We start from the raw sequence: 15,760 nt of genomic DNA, 5'->3' as shown, positions 1-15,760 counted from the left end.
TATCAACTCTCTGTTATGACTCTTGAAAGAGAGAAGATGAAGGCAAAAAATTAATGATTTATATTACATATATGAAGAGAAGTGAAAATAGAGAGAGAATAGTGTTTCTGGACATTTTAAATTGGTTTAATAATTATGCAATGGAACGTTCTTAATAAATAGCAAGAGAGATTAAAGCTCTTTTCATGTTTCATTCTATTCCCACACACATATAAACATAAAAGAAAATGTGGATTATCCTTAAGAGCAGGTATAAGGCTGAGTCAAGCTCTTCCATACTTTACTGCATAAGTTAGAAACAATTTATAAGCATGGGAAAGCAACTATAAGAGGGGCTTAAATAAACCATATTGTGTGGTTTGCTGGCTAGAGGTCTGGAGCAAAAGCTTGTTGCAACTAGAAAAGACCAAAGTTACTTTGGTATTTGTGATTTGCCACTCTCTCTAGATAGACTTTTTAATCTTGGACTTAAGATTGAATGTTATCCAAAGGCTGCAGTACATCCATGCACCCAGGGCCCTCTGAATATTCCACAGCAAATTCAAGGCAAATCACCTCCTTTTAGCCTCCTTCCCATTAAATGCTTGTTCCTTAGTCCTGATACATCTCTTTCTTATCACAGGTGCACACATTTCTGCTGCTTTTCTGAAATGAGAGTAGTTCCTCTCTACTTATTATGCCCAGCAGTTCACAACTGTCACCTTAAAGGAGTAAAGAAAAGATAGCTATTGGTTGTGAAGGTTTCCTAGTAATTTCAAGAGCAATGACTTTCACCCATTAGGATTTGTAATTGTGTTGAAGACAGGACCAAAGACCTGTCCCATTGCCTCAGGGAAGCTGTGCTTTGGTTCTGCCTCTGGGGAGGATGCAGGGACTGTTGACAAAAGGGTGAGAGTTCAGGGGAATCTCTGTGACCTGCTGACTTAGAGCCATTAAATGAATTTCCAACTGCTAGCCAGCCTCACTTCTGGTGTATGTAAGAACTTGTCTCAGGATCTGTACTTTTTTTGTGACTAACATCTTAATGGCCTAATAAATTTTCAAGGGCTTTCCAGAGAAAGTCTCTTTGCCAGGTGTAAACATCCATGGGCTGTATGGAGTATATAGAAATGATATTATAGAGGACACCTTACATTTTAGATTCAATTCTAGCTGGATTTCAACTTAATTCAATTTGTAATTTCTGGGGTTCAGGGTGATGCCTTGAATTCTTCCAACACCAAGTTCATCCCCAATATTTAGGTTCAGAGATTATTGGTGAAATTTGCAGTCAGTTTTTAATATTATGATGAAAACAAAGTCTGAAGTTGAGAGTGTACTGCCAGAATAATTATGGTACAAGCATGCTACCTTGTCTGCAAAATAAAAATGGATGTGACTGTCTCGTGTGATAGAGCACTCATGTAGAAGGAAGGAAGCTTTGAGTCTCAATCTCATTGTAACCTCAAAATAAATTAATTCTGCTCTTAGTTGCTCAATTTCATAGATATACAATTTTCTGTTACTGCCAGAATCTGCACATAGTTCCCGTTTTCAGGTTTTGTTATTAAAACGTTGTATGAATTTTAAATAGTCTTTCTTTTAAAAATGCTAATTCCTTGGAAGAAGTAATAGGATAAGGGGAAGGAGTGTACTGCATGATTCTTCCAAGGTGAATCATAGCTGAGGGTTTCTTTCCAGGAAGATATAACCATTCTAAATATGTACACCCCAAATGCAGGATCACCCAACTTCGTCAAACAAACACTACTGACTCTAAAAACACTCATAGACCCAAACACATTGATAGTTGGGGACTTTAACACTCCACCATCACCTCTGGACAGATCAACACGCAAAAACTGAACAAAGAAACCACAGAACTAAATAATTGCATAGACCAACTAGACTTAACCGACATCTACAGAATATTCCACCCAGCAACAACAGAATACACATTCTTCTCCGCAGCATATGGAACATTCTCCAAAATAGGTCACATCTTAGGGCACAAAGAAAATCTGTACTAATTCAGAAGTATCAAAACCATTCCTTGCATACTCTCAGACCACAATGGAATAAAATTAGAGCTCAACTCAAACAGACACCACAGAAAATCCCACAATTCATGGAGACAAAATGACACACTGCTGAACTATCAGTGGGTCATTGAAGAAATTAAAACGGAAATTCAAATGTTTATGGAATTCAACCAAGATGAGGACACAAAGTACCAGCTCCTTTGGGACACAGCAAAGACAGCACTCAGAGGAAAATTTTTATCTGTGAGTGCATACACCAACAAACTGGAGAAACAGCAACTCAATAATTTAAGGAAGCACCTTAATTTCCTTGAGAGAGAACAACAAGCCAAAAACCCCAAGATGGAAGCAAATAATTAAAATCAAATCAGAATTAAAGCAATTAAAGATGAAAAAAATCGAAAGAATCAACAAAACAAAGAGTTGGTTCTTTGAAAAAAATCAACAAGATAGACAGACCCCTGGCAAACCTGACCAAAAAACGAAGGCAGCACACTCAAATAAACAAGATAAGAAATGAAACAGGTAACATCACCACAGAAATAGCCTAAATTCAGAAAATAATAAGTGACTATTTTGCAAACCTTTATGCCAACAAATTCGAGAACTTGGAAGAAATGGATGAATTCCTAGAAAAAATTCATATCCCCAAACTCAACCATGAAGATTTAAGCCTTCTAAACAGACCCATTTCCAGTATTGAAATAGAAACTGCAATAAATGATCTCCCATCCAAGAAAAGCCCAGGTCCAGACGGATTCACTGCAGAATTCTTCAAGACCTTCAGAATAGAACTCACACCAATATTTCTCAAACTCTTCAATGAAATTGAAAGAGAACGTTCACTACGACTCATTCTATGAAGCCAGTATAACCCTCATCCCAAAACCAGGCAGGGACTTATCACGGAAACAGGACTACAGACCGATTACCCTGATGAACATAGATGCAAAAATTCTCGGGCTGGGGATATAGCCTAGTGGCAAGAGTGCCTGCCTCGGATACACGAGGCCCTAGGTTCAATTCCCCAGCACCACATATACAGAAAAAACGGCCAGAAGCGGCGCTGTGGCTCAAGTGGCAGAGTGCTAGCCTTGAGCGGGAAGAAGCCAGGGACAGTGCTCAGGCCCTGAGTCCAAGGCCCAGGACTGGCCAAAAAAAAAAAAAAAAAAAAAAAAAAATTCTCAACAAAATTCTGGCCAATCGACTTCAACAGGTTATAAAAAAAATCATATACCACGATCAAACTGGATTCATCCCAGGGATGCAAAGTTGGTTTAATATACGCAAGTCAATTAATGTAATCCACCACATCAACCGGAGCAAGCTAAAGAACCACATGGTTTTATCTTTGGGTGCGGAAAAAGCGTTCGATAAAATACAGCACCCATTTATGCTAAAAGCCCTGGAAAAAGTGGGATTGCAGGGAACATTCTTGAGTATAATCAAAGCAGTTTATGACAAACCAACAGCAAGCATAACTCTAAATGGTGAAAAACTAAAGCCATTCCCTTTAAAATCAGGAACAAGGCAGGGATGTCCACTCTCTCCCCTGCTCTTCAACATAGTACTAGAATTCCTAGCCAGAGCAATTAGGCAAGAAGAAAATATAAAGGGGATCCAAATAGGAAAAGATGAAGTTAAACTTTCTCTCTTCGCAGATGACATGATCCTATACCTAAAGAATCCCATAGACTCTACCCCCAAGCTACTAGAGCTGATCCAAAACTTTGGCAAAGTTGCAGGATATAAAATAAACCTTCAAAAATCAACGGCCTTTCTCTATGCTAACGACCCGAAGACCGAGGCTGAAATCAGGAAAGCAACTCCTTTTGCAATAGCCCCCAAAACATAAAATACCTAGGAATAACCTTAACCAAAGAAGTGAAAGACCTCTTTGATGAGATCTTTAAAAGCTTGAAAAATGAAATTAAGTCAGAACTAAGGAAATGGAAAAACCTCCCATGTTCCTGGATTGGGAGGATTAATATAATCAAAATGGCAATATTGCCAAAGGCTACCTACAAATTCAATAAATACCCATTAATATCCCAACACCATTTTTTAATGAAATAGAGGAAGCAATCCAGAAATTCATATGGAACAATAAAAGACCTAGAATAGCAAAACCAATCCTAAGCAGAAAGAACAGTGCTGGAGGAATTACAATACCCAACTTCAAGCTGTATTATAAAGCTATAGTAATAAAAACAGCTTGGTATTAGCACCGGAACAGGCCTGGAGACCAATGGAACAGAATTGAAGACCCAGAATGAACCCACAGAACTACGCCTACTTAATCTTTGATAAAGGAGCTAAACCAGTAGTTTGGAAGAAAGATAGCCTCTTTAACAAATGGTGCTGGCAAAACTGGCTCAACACATGCAACAAACTAAAACTAGATCCTTATATATCACCCTGCACCAAAATCAATTCCAAATGGATTAAAGACCTCAAAATCAAAACAGACACCCTGAAAACAATAAAGGAAGGAACAGGAGAACACTTGGGGTCCTTGGCACAGGACGGAACTTCCTTTACAAAGACCCAGAAAGGCTACAAATCAAAGAAAGGTTGGACAAATGGGACTGCATCAAACTGCAGAGCTTCTGCAGGGCAAAGGACATAGCTTGCAAGATAAACAGAAAGCCCACAGACTGGGAGAAGATCTTTACTGGCCATTCAACGGATAAAGGGCCTCATCTCTAAAATATATGCAGAACTAAAAAAATTACCTTCTTCCAAAACAAAACAGCAAAGAACCAATAGCCCCCTCATCAAGTGGGCTGAAGACTTACAAAGAGACTTCTCTGATGAGGAAATGAGACATATGAAAAAATGCTCTACATCACTGGCCATAAAAGAAATGCAAATCAAAACAACATTGAGATTCCATCTCACCCCAGTAAGAATGTCATATATCAAAAAAACTAACCATAACAATTGTTGGAGGGGATGTGGCCAAAAGGGAACCCTACTTCATTGTTGGTGGGAATGTAAACTGGTTCAGCCACTCTGGCAAGCAGTATGGAGATTCCTCAGAAGGCTAAATATAGAACTCCCCTATGGCCCAGCAGCCCCACTTTTGGGTACCTATCCAAGAGACCACAAACAAAATCACAGTAATGCCACCAGCACAACAATGTTAATCGCAGCACAATTTGTCATTGCGAGAATCTGGAACCAACACAGATGCCCCTCCGTAGACGAATGGATCAGGAAAATGTGGTACATATACACAATGGAATTTTATGCCTCTATCAGAAAGAATGACATTGTCCCATTTGGAAGGAAATGGAAGGACTTGGAAAAATTATACTAAGTGAAGTGAGCCAGACCCAAAGAAACATGGACTCTATGGTCTCCCTTATTGGGAATAATTACTACAGGTTTAGGCAAGTCATAGCAGAGGATCACAAGAGCCCAATAGCTATACCCTTATGAACACATAAGATGATGCTAAGTGAAATGAGCTCCATGTTATTTAAACAATTGTTATGTCACAGTTGTAACGACTTTCAATGTCCCATGTGTATCTGTAGCTTCTATTGTTGATGATGTTCTTGTATCACCTTCCTGTGTTTGTACCTACACTATCTCTGTAATCTTATCTGAGTATATTGGAAATCGTGTGTACTGGTATTGGAACTAGGAAATTGAAATGGAACACCAAAATTGAGAGACACAGGGTAAAAAAAGACAAACAACTACAAAAGCAATACTTGCAAACTGTTTGGTGTAAGTGAACTGAACACCTCAGAGGGGGAAAGGGAAAGGGGGAGGAGGGAGGGTTTATAAGGGACAAGGTAACAAACAGTACAAGAAATGCATCCAATGCCTAATGTATGAAACTGTAACCTCTCTGTACATCAGTTTGATAATAAAAATCTGAAAAAAAAATTCAAAAAACAAAAAACAAGGTACATGTCTGGCTACACATGACTTGACTGCCCTCTTGTGGTGTGCTCCTGTAATAACTGGAAGAACTAAACCCAGGGAAAAGTAAGGAAGTTACAAGGTCAAATCCTGAATCCTCTTTTTTTTTTCTTTTGGATTTAAAGATTTACTTCTGTCCTTTGTGATGGAGACGGAGGTTCATATCTTTTGTTCCCACATCCATTTCCAGAAAACTTGGTACTCTGAGGCACTTTCTTAAATCACCTAATTTGCACATTTCTGAATGAGTTCTCAGAGGATGAGAAAAGGAATAAAAAGAGGAAGCAGGAAACCCAAAGGCAAAGGTCAAACAATCACGCATGCCCTCTTTGGTTACCTTGGATTCCCTCCTCAAAGCGTTGTAAAACACGCACAAACCCGAGACACGAATAATGGTTAAAAAAAATTGGGTTTTATTGTTTTTGCTAATCAATACTAAAATTTTTTTTTTATTTTGAAGGCAGGGCTTAAATTATTTAATTTTGATCCATTTATTTAATTTTTAAAAAAAAGGAAGGGGAAAGAGATCATGGCCAAAAAAAAAAAAAAAAAAAAAAAAGAGCCCATACTCTACCCCCAAAGCTCTAGCCAGTCACATGAGCATCACCCATGTCCCACTCAGTGCCTGAGAGTCAGCTGGAGGCACCCTCTGCCCATGAGACTGCCCTGAAGGCACAAAGGCAGTGAGTGCCAGTCTCAGCTCTCAGCAGATTAGTCAAACCACACAAACTGGTGGGCTAAAGTCCAGAAATTCTTTTCTGCCCGTTGGCTGAGCATATACAAACCATCATTAGCTTGTAAGATTTCAGGGGGTGGAAGAAGGAGTCAGAGGATGGCAGAAGAGAAACTTCTATAGAAGTCACCCAAGCTTTTTCCGGGGCTAGAAGCTCTGAATATAGGACTTAAGAGAGTAGATGGATTCCAGGTTTCTTAGAAGAGAAAATCAGCTCCAGGGAAGGATGAGCTGAGATGTGCCATGCAAGAAAGTTCTTCCTGCAGAGGCACGGGGGAAAAGGCAGCTGTTTCCTGCGTGGAGAGTGCTAAGAGATTCTTCTAGTACCATCAAGTGAGACAAAAGGAGAATCCTGAGGCTGGGGCCAAATGCAAGACTGGTACATACAGTTAAAGACTCAAAGCAAATCCCACCTGTACATACTGGCTCTACAAGTGCTGCAGGAGATCCTGCTGTGAACGAAACCGAGTCTGCTGTCTTGGTATGAGTGGTAGAAAGGGCAACACAGTTCTTTTCTCAGAGGTATGAGGTGGAAAGAGTGGCCATGATCTAGTAAAAAGAGACCTGCAAGAAGCAGAAAATATTTAGAAAACATTTTAATATATATTTTCATATATATTTAAAGTTAAGAAAAATAAAACTAATTCAAGCCATGCCCTGTGCAAAAAAAAAAAGAAAAAAAGTTAAAGAAAAAAAAAGGAAAAATTTAAAGTGAGACCACTGCTGCTCTGATCTCAACTTAAGAATCACAGTTAGCTTGTTACTTTTATTTTGGAAGAAGAGATGTAAAAGTTTCTTTCAGTCATTCAGAAGCCAAGTGTAACCACTTATAAAAAACAGAATTGCAGGAACAGATTAGGAAAGTCAGAGATGAAGGGGCAAAGTGGGAAAGGACTTTTCAAAAATAAAATTAACAAGATGACTGTTCCATAGGGGGCTGTGAAAAGGACATGGTGGACCGAAGTCTGTTAGTCAAGTAATGGTTTAACTTTTAAATTATTCTCTTGTTCTTTTTTGTTTGTTGTTCGGTGTTTTGTTTGTTCAAGTCTAAGATTTGGAAATGCTGACCCTTTGCTCACAAGAGCCAACAAGAAATATAGGATCCCTTCCCTCCCCTGGCCTGCATCCGTTGAAGCCGCCACCACCGCCTTCTTGGCTGGATGCTGGAAGAGTCCTCCATGTGTGTGGACATGAGCAGAGCAGCCTCCTTCTGTGGTTGTTGGGCTTGTGAACGCTGCAGTATCTTTTGGCTTTCCACATCTCTAAAATGTTTTTCAACTATTTGGCGTACATGGCTCAGTGCACTCCCCTCTTGGCCTTTACAGTTTTCCACTTGATATGGAGGTGTAATTACAACTTCTTCCATGACTACAATGTTTTTATTTCTTGTCATTTACAGTCTTTAATGGTCTTGTGAATGGTCTGGAAGAGCTGCTGGCCCTCTAGGGAGACACCAGCGCTGATTGCATAGGCCTGGCTCAGCTTCTCCTCCTTCTCGGTCCAAGCTTTGCTGGCAAGCTTACTAACATTGAGTGAAGCTAGAGGAGGAGAGGTTTCTGTTCGGTCATTAATTATTTCCACTTCTGAAACATACTGTAAGTTCATGAGCAAGATATCTGCATGGTTGGGCTTTCCACTGGAAGAGGGACATTTTAAAGCCAGCATGTTGGACTGGTAGTCGAAGGCTACATCGCCCTGGAGCCGCTGCTCCTGGCATGTCCAGCACCTGGCTCCCAATGCTGAAGTACTCGCCCAGAGGAGCCGCTATCTTGGGAGAGCAGCGGCGGCCGGCAGCGACTGTAGCAGCAGGCCAAAGCCGGGCCTGAATCCTCTTAATTATAGGGAATGATGCAAGTTAAAAGGTATTTGGGGGAGGAGGGTGTGCGCAAGTCCCCGGCGAAGCGCTCTGTGGATTGAAGTTGGAGCTTTGGAAATGTCTTTGATCTGGTTTTTTCAAGGCTCATGCTCTAGTACTTGACCCACAGCTTTATTTTTTACTTTTTTTGTATTTAATGAGAGATGAGGGTCTCACAAACTCTCCTGCTGGAGCTGTCTTTGAGCTGTGATCTGATTTCTATGTCCTAAGTTCTTAGGTAGGATTGTAGGTGCGAGTCATGGATGCCAGGACAGACAATTCTTTTTTTGAATCTTTGAAAACTTCTGATTAATTTGCAAACACATTTTTTTAGATTTTTTTTAAAAAATGTTCTTCTTTTAGATGTTTCCTTCAATGGAGGGAATGGGATAGAAGCAGCAAAATAATGTGAAATTGATGTGTTCCTCTGATGACCAGCCTGGGTTGTGACATAGCAATTTATGAGATTTTTCAGTTTGAGTTCTCAAAGTCCAGACTGATTTTTGTCACCCCTATTCACAAGTTGATCCTATTTAAACAGTTTCTAATCCAGACTGTAGAAAAATATTATGTAATGATACTTTTCCTCTCAATGTATTGCACAGCAGGTTTAAATCAAAATCCTTGCCAGCCTACCAGGATTTCTGCAAGGATAATGGCCAGAGGACAAGCAGATGTCTGGATTGTCCTATCCATGTGAAATGCAAAAGATACTGTTTTGACAAAAAGAGTGGTGCCATGTGTGTCCATATGAGCAGGCTGGTTAGCTGAGATGTCCTGACCAAGACCTCCACACTCAGCCCCTTCCTCGCATTCCTAAACCTTTCTGGCATGTCTCCTTCTGCTTCTCTCTCCCACACACAGGGCAATGAGCAAGTGAATCACTAGTCCACAGACTGCACCTCAGACTCCAACAGCATCTCTGTTGGGGTCAGCTGCACCTTTAAGGGGCCACAGCTGACCTCAGCCTGTCCCTCCCCTTCCTGTCTTTAACCAGAAGAGAAGGAAGTCTGACATCACTTAAGGGACAGCTCCTTGGGACCAATCAGGGGCCCCCCTCTTGTGCCCGCCTTTAGGGTATATCTGGGGGGTTCCTCATTTGAATAAAGAGAAGCCCTAATGGCTTTCTCCAGGGGCCCACGCGTCCGTGTCGTTCTTGGCGGCTTTGGGGCACCCTGCGACCACACGCCACCGAGGCTACCCGTGGCCATCGCTCCTGCGTGAGAAATAATGGACCACCCAGGAAGGGGCGGACAAGCCCTTTCCCCCCCCCCCCCCCACCAAGCGAGGGGAAGTCGAGAGAGAGACGAGGCTACCTGTGGCCATCGCTCCCACGTGAGAGCGATAAAGGGCCACCCGGGAAGGGGCGGACAAGCCCCTTCCCCCCCCCCCCAAGTGAGGGGAAGTCGAGAGAGCCCACACATCTCCTTCAGTGAAAGCCTCCTTGATCATCAAATTCATTTAGAGCAGTTTTGAAAATAATGTTTGCATATGAGGTACATTTAAAAAGTAAAAATATATGGCATTTTTAGAGTGGAACTGCTGGATTGCCTTTATCAGACCCAGTAGGGAAAGGTTGGAAACTAGTTTGGTCCTTGGTTCCAATTGCCACTCCGCTAAAGGTGCAGTTTACAAATGCTGACTTGTTCCATTAACCTACTAAAATCACGAGTGACATCAGCACAAGAAAGATGAAGTGATGATTTTCTTGGGCTAGGCAAATACTTTGCTTCTTACCAGGGGGCAGCTCAGAGTGTTGATGGATAGCATTTTCTTAAAATACCATACAAGTAGATCATAGAAAGAGTGGGGGAAGACAAAAAAGGTGATGTTTTTAATCAAAATTCACATTGTGCAGAGCAACAAGGAGAAACCACCAGATTAATATAGAGCCCCTTCCAGAGGATTTTCCTCAATGTTTCTCTTATTGTTTTGATACATATCTCAGGGAAAACCATATTTTGTACGTAAATGTTCTTAAGATGAGGGTTGTTCTCCCATATTGGTAAGAATTTAATTTCACTGAGTCATAACAATATACATAAGTAACCTAAACTAAAATAATGGAATATATATTCTCATATGAATATATATGTGTCTGTGTGTACATACACACCTATATACATTATATATACATATGTACAAATATGTATACATACATGCATGTGCCATCCTGGGCCTTAGACTCAGAAAAACTATACATATATAGAGATATATCTATCACCTATCTATCAATCTGTCTCCTTGCCTGCCTACCTGCCTGTCTGTCTGTCCATAGATCCATCCATCCATCTGTTATACGTAAGTTGTGTTCATCTGTACTTGGCAATTTAGAATTACAGGGTTAATGATTTAAAGGCGACTTGCTTTGTCTTGAAGTGGGCTGTTTTCCTTTTACAAGTGAAATACTTCAGTGTTACTTTATTCCTGTGGCTGTCAGATCCCTTGGGTTTTGACACAAAGACGGAGAAGCTTCAGCGAGCCAGGGGCACTGCTGTGATTCTGTCCTGGGTGCTGTTGGGCAGGAAGAGGGAGCAACCCGGCAACTCCACCACTTCAGCTCACTCTGCACTGCATAGGATAGCTGGACACTCACAGGTAAAGGGTTTGCATTGCATCTAATCCTGCTCTTGACAATGTGGGATTGACTGGCAAGTTAAGTTGGACTGGGATTTAGAGAACAGAAATAAAGTGAATTTAAACTTCTTTCCTTCTTTCCATTCCTTCCTTCCTTCCTTCCTTCCTTCCTTCCTTCCTTCCTTCCTTCCTTCCTTCCTTCCTTCTTTCTTTCCTTCTTTCCTTCCTTCATTCTTTCCTTCCTTCCTCCTCCTTTCTTCTTCCCTTCCCTCCTTCATTTCTCTGTTTCTTCCTTCCTTTTCTTCTTTCTTCATCTTCTCTCCCTTCTCAAATTTTTCCTCTTCATGCTCTCTTTTTCCTCTCATGTCAGATAATGTATCTTGATCAAATATTTCCAAAGTAGGCTATTTTAAATCAGAACTCTGACTCCTGTATTTTATCATTCTGACACAATCAAGAATAAAACAATTATCCTTACCTCAATAGTAAATGATGAATTGTTTGTAAAAGAACCAAGAGCTATACATGATAAAAATTCCCATGAGGCAAAAATAGTTAGTAGGTTCAAAAATGGTTGTGAGAAAAAGTCTGTCAGGTGAGGCTGAACTTCAACAAAAATTTATTTTATTGAAAAAAAAAACCTGCTATGTGGAACATTCTGGTCAAAGCTAAACACTCATCGATTGCTTACAATCTGTGGTCTTTATAGTGGGTCTGACAGAATTCTAACATGTCTAGTGGAGCTGGTTTGAAAGTAACAAATAGTAGGTCCCTGGCAGGAAATAAGGTCACAGTGGAGACACAGAGGGAGCTGAGCTGGGTATCAGCTCAAGGTCCAAGCTGGGAGTAAGTTTGGGTGTGGCGTCTGTAGCATGAAATTGTCCAGCCTTGATAGAGCACAAACAAAAGTGTTAGTGAATCAAGGCACTGTTTGGGTCCTCTAGAGAGGGATAATTAGCCATTAATACATAACAAAAATGTCAAGAAAACATGATCCTAGGTGATAAATCAGTACACTCAGTGATACAGCACACTTAGGTTATATAAGACTGGAATGTCCAATACGCCCTGCTCCATCCAAAATCCTATTGAGATCCTCCAAATGCAGTAATTCATTAAAGAGAAGAAAGACATAATGCCTACAAATGAAATAGAAGCTTATTTTTATTTGCTAAAAACTATGTACAGAAAACACTAAACTCCAAAAATAGATCAGGATTAAAGGCTCAAATAAAGAGTGGTTTTTTATGTTTTTAGTCTGAAAAGTAGTCTTAAGATTGTAATTACCTTCTGGTTGACTTACGAACTCAATGCAAGCCAATTAAAACTGATAAAGCAATTTATGGACTTGAAAATGTTGTACTACATTCAATATGGAAATTCATCAGATTCAGTAATCCAAAAACCTTATAATGAATACTGACTTTATGTTTAGTCTATTTAAAAATAAAACTGCAGATAATAAACCAGTATATATAATGAACACACCAAAATAAACAAATAGACCAGTAAAATGACTCTGGTAGGTGCACCCAATGACAATGACTTAGTTTCTAACAAAGCCACAGATTGGAGTACACAATGCTATTGTCTTAGTTTGACTCTGTTGATAGCAATTCAGGACTCAGCTACCACCTATCCACTATCAATTATCATCTCATCAAATGCAGCAATTTCCACAACAATTTTCTCTCTATGCTTTTTAGCAGTGTTTCAGTGGGAGGAATCCTTTCAGAGATTAAAAGGCAGAAGGAAGCGATTTACTATGCTCTTGTCCCTGCAGCGAACATTGGGTTAGAGGACTGGAGCATCACCTGTAGGAGCTACAAACACATGAAAGCCTAAAGACTCCATGCCCTGGGCACTCTAGTCAGGGAGGAGGGCCTGTATTAGGAAGCCTTTATTGGGACTGATAATTGACATCTGGTGTCTGTGGGAAAATCAGAAAACCCAGTACTTCAGTTTTGAGCTTCTCTGAGTACTGTAATTCAGGCTTGGAAAGGCTGGGTCTTAGACATGGTTTTCTGTATTTAAAAAGCCTGCATTAAAAAATAACATGAATGCTTACTTCATTATTGAGCGTTTCTACAAGCAAATTCCAACTATTCTGTAGCCCAGACTCTTTACATGCTTCAAAGAGGACTTACCACATCTGTTCTGCTCGGAATGAACAGGTGAGTGACAGGGGACAGAGCACAAGCCCATGTCTCTAACAAAACCTCCCAGTGACCTTCAGGTCCTGGCTGCATTTGAGAATCTGTGTCAGCCAGTGCAGTCACAGCTGAAGCAGCTGGGGCAGCCCAGCCTCTCACTTCTGCTTCCCTGGAGGTTTTTGTTATGACTTGTATCACTGTGGGAGGAGAACTCAAATATTGTTGACAGTAATAAGTGGCAACATCTTCAGGCTGCAGGCTGCTGATGGTGAGAGTGAACTCTGTCCCAGATCCACTGCCACTGAACCGCGATGGGATTCCAGGTACCAAACTGGTTGCACGATAGATCAAGAGTATAGGCGCTTGTCCTGGTTTCTGCTGATACCAGGCTAACCACTTGCTAATGCCCTGACTGGCTCTGCAAGTCATGGTTACCCTCTCTCCTGGAGATGCAGAGAGGGAGGCTGGAGACTGGGTCATCTGGATGTCACATCTCAGACCTGGCAAAGGAAACAGAACACATACCCACACATTTAAGCATATGTTGAGAGGATCTCACAAATCAAGGCATCAGTGATCAAGGATATTGAGCTGGGTATAATCGCGGTGCTGTCTCTCCTTACCTGGGAGCCAGAGCAGCAGGAGCCCCAGAAGCTGAGTAGGGGTCCTCATATCCATGCTGGGTGCTGACTGGGACTGACAGCTGCACAGGTTGAGCAGCCTATGAAGAAGAGCTCAGGGCAGTGGGAGGGGCTCTGGGCTCATGCAAATCAGGAGGGGCTGGGCAGGGCTGGGCACAGCTGCAGGACTGGCTCATCTCAGGAACTCAAAATCAGAGCAGCTTCCCCAGGAGTCCCAGGTCAAACATGAGAGACATGCATATGCTGCAAAAAACGCATGTCTCCAAGGAGAGCTTTGATTGTAGCAGATGTGTTTAGGATTTTTTTTCCTTTTTAGGTAATTATACAAAGAAGAGCCATCTCATAAGGCAGTTTATGAATATCTTGATCAGTGTCACACCCTTCCACATTCATACCCCCTTTGACTCACCTCTTCCCTTTCCTTTCTCAATGTTGTACTATAGACAATGAATTCTTGACTATATTCTCCCCATTTCCCTGTCACTACTTCATGCTCCATGTCCCTTTGCTCCAGTCCCTGTCTTGCAAATTCCTATATCCTGGTGCTTATTGTGTTGAGCTGTAAACTTCCCATTCTAAAAACAAATACAAAAAACAAACAAAGAAAAAGAAAACATGAAACGTGTTCTTCATTAAAAACTTGTTACCACTTACCTGTTAGCCAATTGTTTCCATATAAATTGATGGGCACATTCTACCTTTTGCAAATAAAGGAAATGTGCAACCTTTGTTTCTCTTGGTCTCCCTTATTTTAATAAAGTTTTTCCATTTCCTTATGAGTAGTACAATATCATTTTTTGTAATAAACAAGTATAGCTGAAATTTGTATGTGTACCATATTTTTTGATCTATTCGTCAACTGAGGAACATCTGGGCTGATTCCACATCTTGGTTATGGTGAATAATGCTGTAATCAGGGTCGCTTTACTGTGTCCTGTGTTCTATTATAAACTGTCCAGAAGCAGATTTTCTGAGTCATAGGTAGCTGTATGATTAGGTTTTTTTCTTTTTCTTTTGCAGTCTTGACCTTTGAATTCAGGGCCTGAGCACTGTCCCTAGCTTCCTTTTGCTCATGGCTAGCACTCTGCCACTTGAGCCACAGTGCCAATTTCTGGCTGTTTTCTGTATATATGGTGCTGGGGAATTGAACCCAGGGCTTCATGTATGGGAGGCAAACACTCTTGCCACTAGGCCATATCCCTGGCCCATGTTTGTTTGTTTGTTTGTTTCTTTCATTAGGTTTTGTACTTGGGCCTTGAACTCAGGGGCTGGGTACATACTGTCTCCTTGCTTTATCCCTCAAGGTTAATGCACTACAACAGTTGCCAAGCTTTCAATTCTGAGTTTTTGGTGATTAATTGGAGATTCAAGTCTCATAGATTTTTCTTGCACGGTTGGCTTTGAAAAATCATTCTCATATCTCACATTTATGAGTAGATAATTGTTACCATCCATTGGCACTTGGAGAAAATGTCTTCTCTCTCTCTCTCCCTTTCTCTCTCTCTCTATCTCTCTGTCTCTCTCTCTTTCTCTCTCTCTCTCTCTCTCTGTGTATGTGTGTGTGTGTTACTCAAGGCCTGGGTTTGATCCCTTAGATTTTATGCTCAAGGCTATCACTCTGTTATGCCACTTGATCTACACCTCCACTTCTAGATTTTGGATGGTTAATTGGAATTAAGATTGCCATGGACTTTCCTGCCTAGGCTCTCTTCAAGTTGCAAGCCTCGGATCTCAGGCTACAGAGTAGGAGAATTACAAGCATGAGGCACAGTGCATAGCTGTTTAATTTCTTTAAAGAAAATGATAGCATGAAACTACCGAATGAAATGAATAGTATGCTCTGG

At 40.9% G+C, this 15,760-nt stretch overlaps 1 pseudogene and 1 gene segment (V, D, J or C); both read right to left on the bottom strand.

Moving 5' to 3' along the window:
• Window positions 1-2,105: 2,105 nt before the first annotated feature.
• On the bottom strand, window positions 2,106-13,953 carry LOC125355939. The segment is given in 3 exon segments: window positions 2,106-2,134; window positions 13,503-13,775; window positions 13,899-13,953. Coding segments are annotated over 3 exon segments (357 nt in total).
• LOC125356395 lies at window positions 7,766-13,327 on the bottom strand (annotated as a pseudogene).
• Window positions 13,954-15,760: the final 1,807 nt, after the last annotated feature.

This window comes from Perognathus longimembris, chromosome 8, assembly GCF_023159225.1.
Source record: "Perognathus longimembris pacificus isolate PPM17 chromosome 8, ASM2315922v1, whole genome shotgun sequence".
In the NCBI taxonomy this organism is placed as follows: Eukaryota; Metazoa; Chordata; class Mammalia; order Rodentia; family Heteromyidae; genus Perognathus; species Perognathus longimembris.
This window is presented reverse-complemented; position numbering and strand designations above follow the sequence as displayed.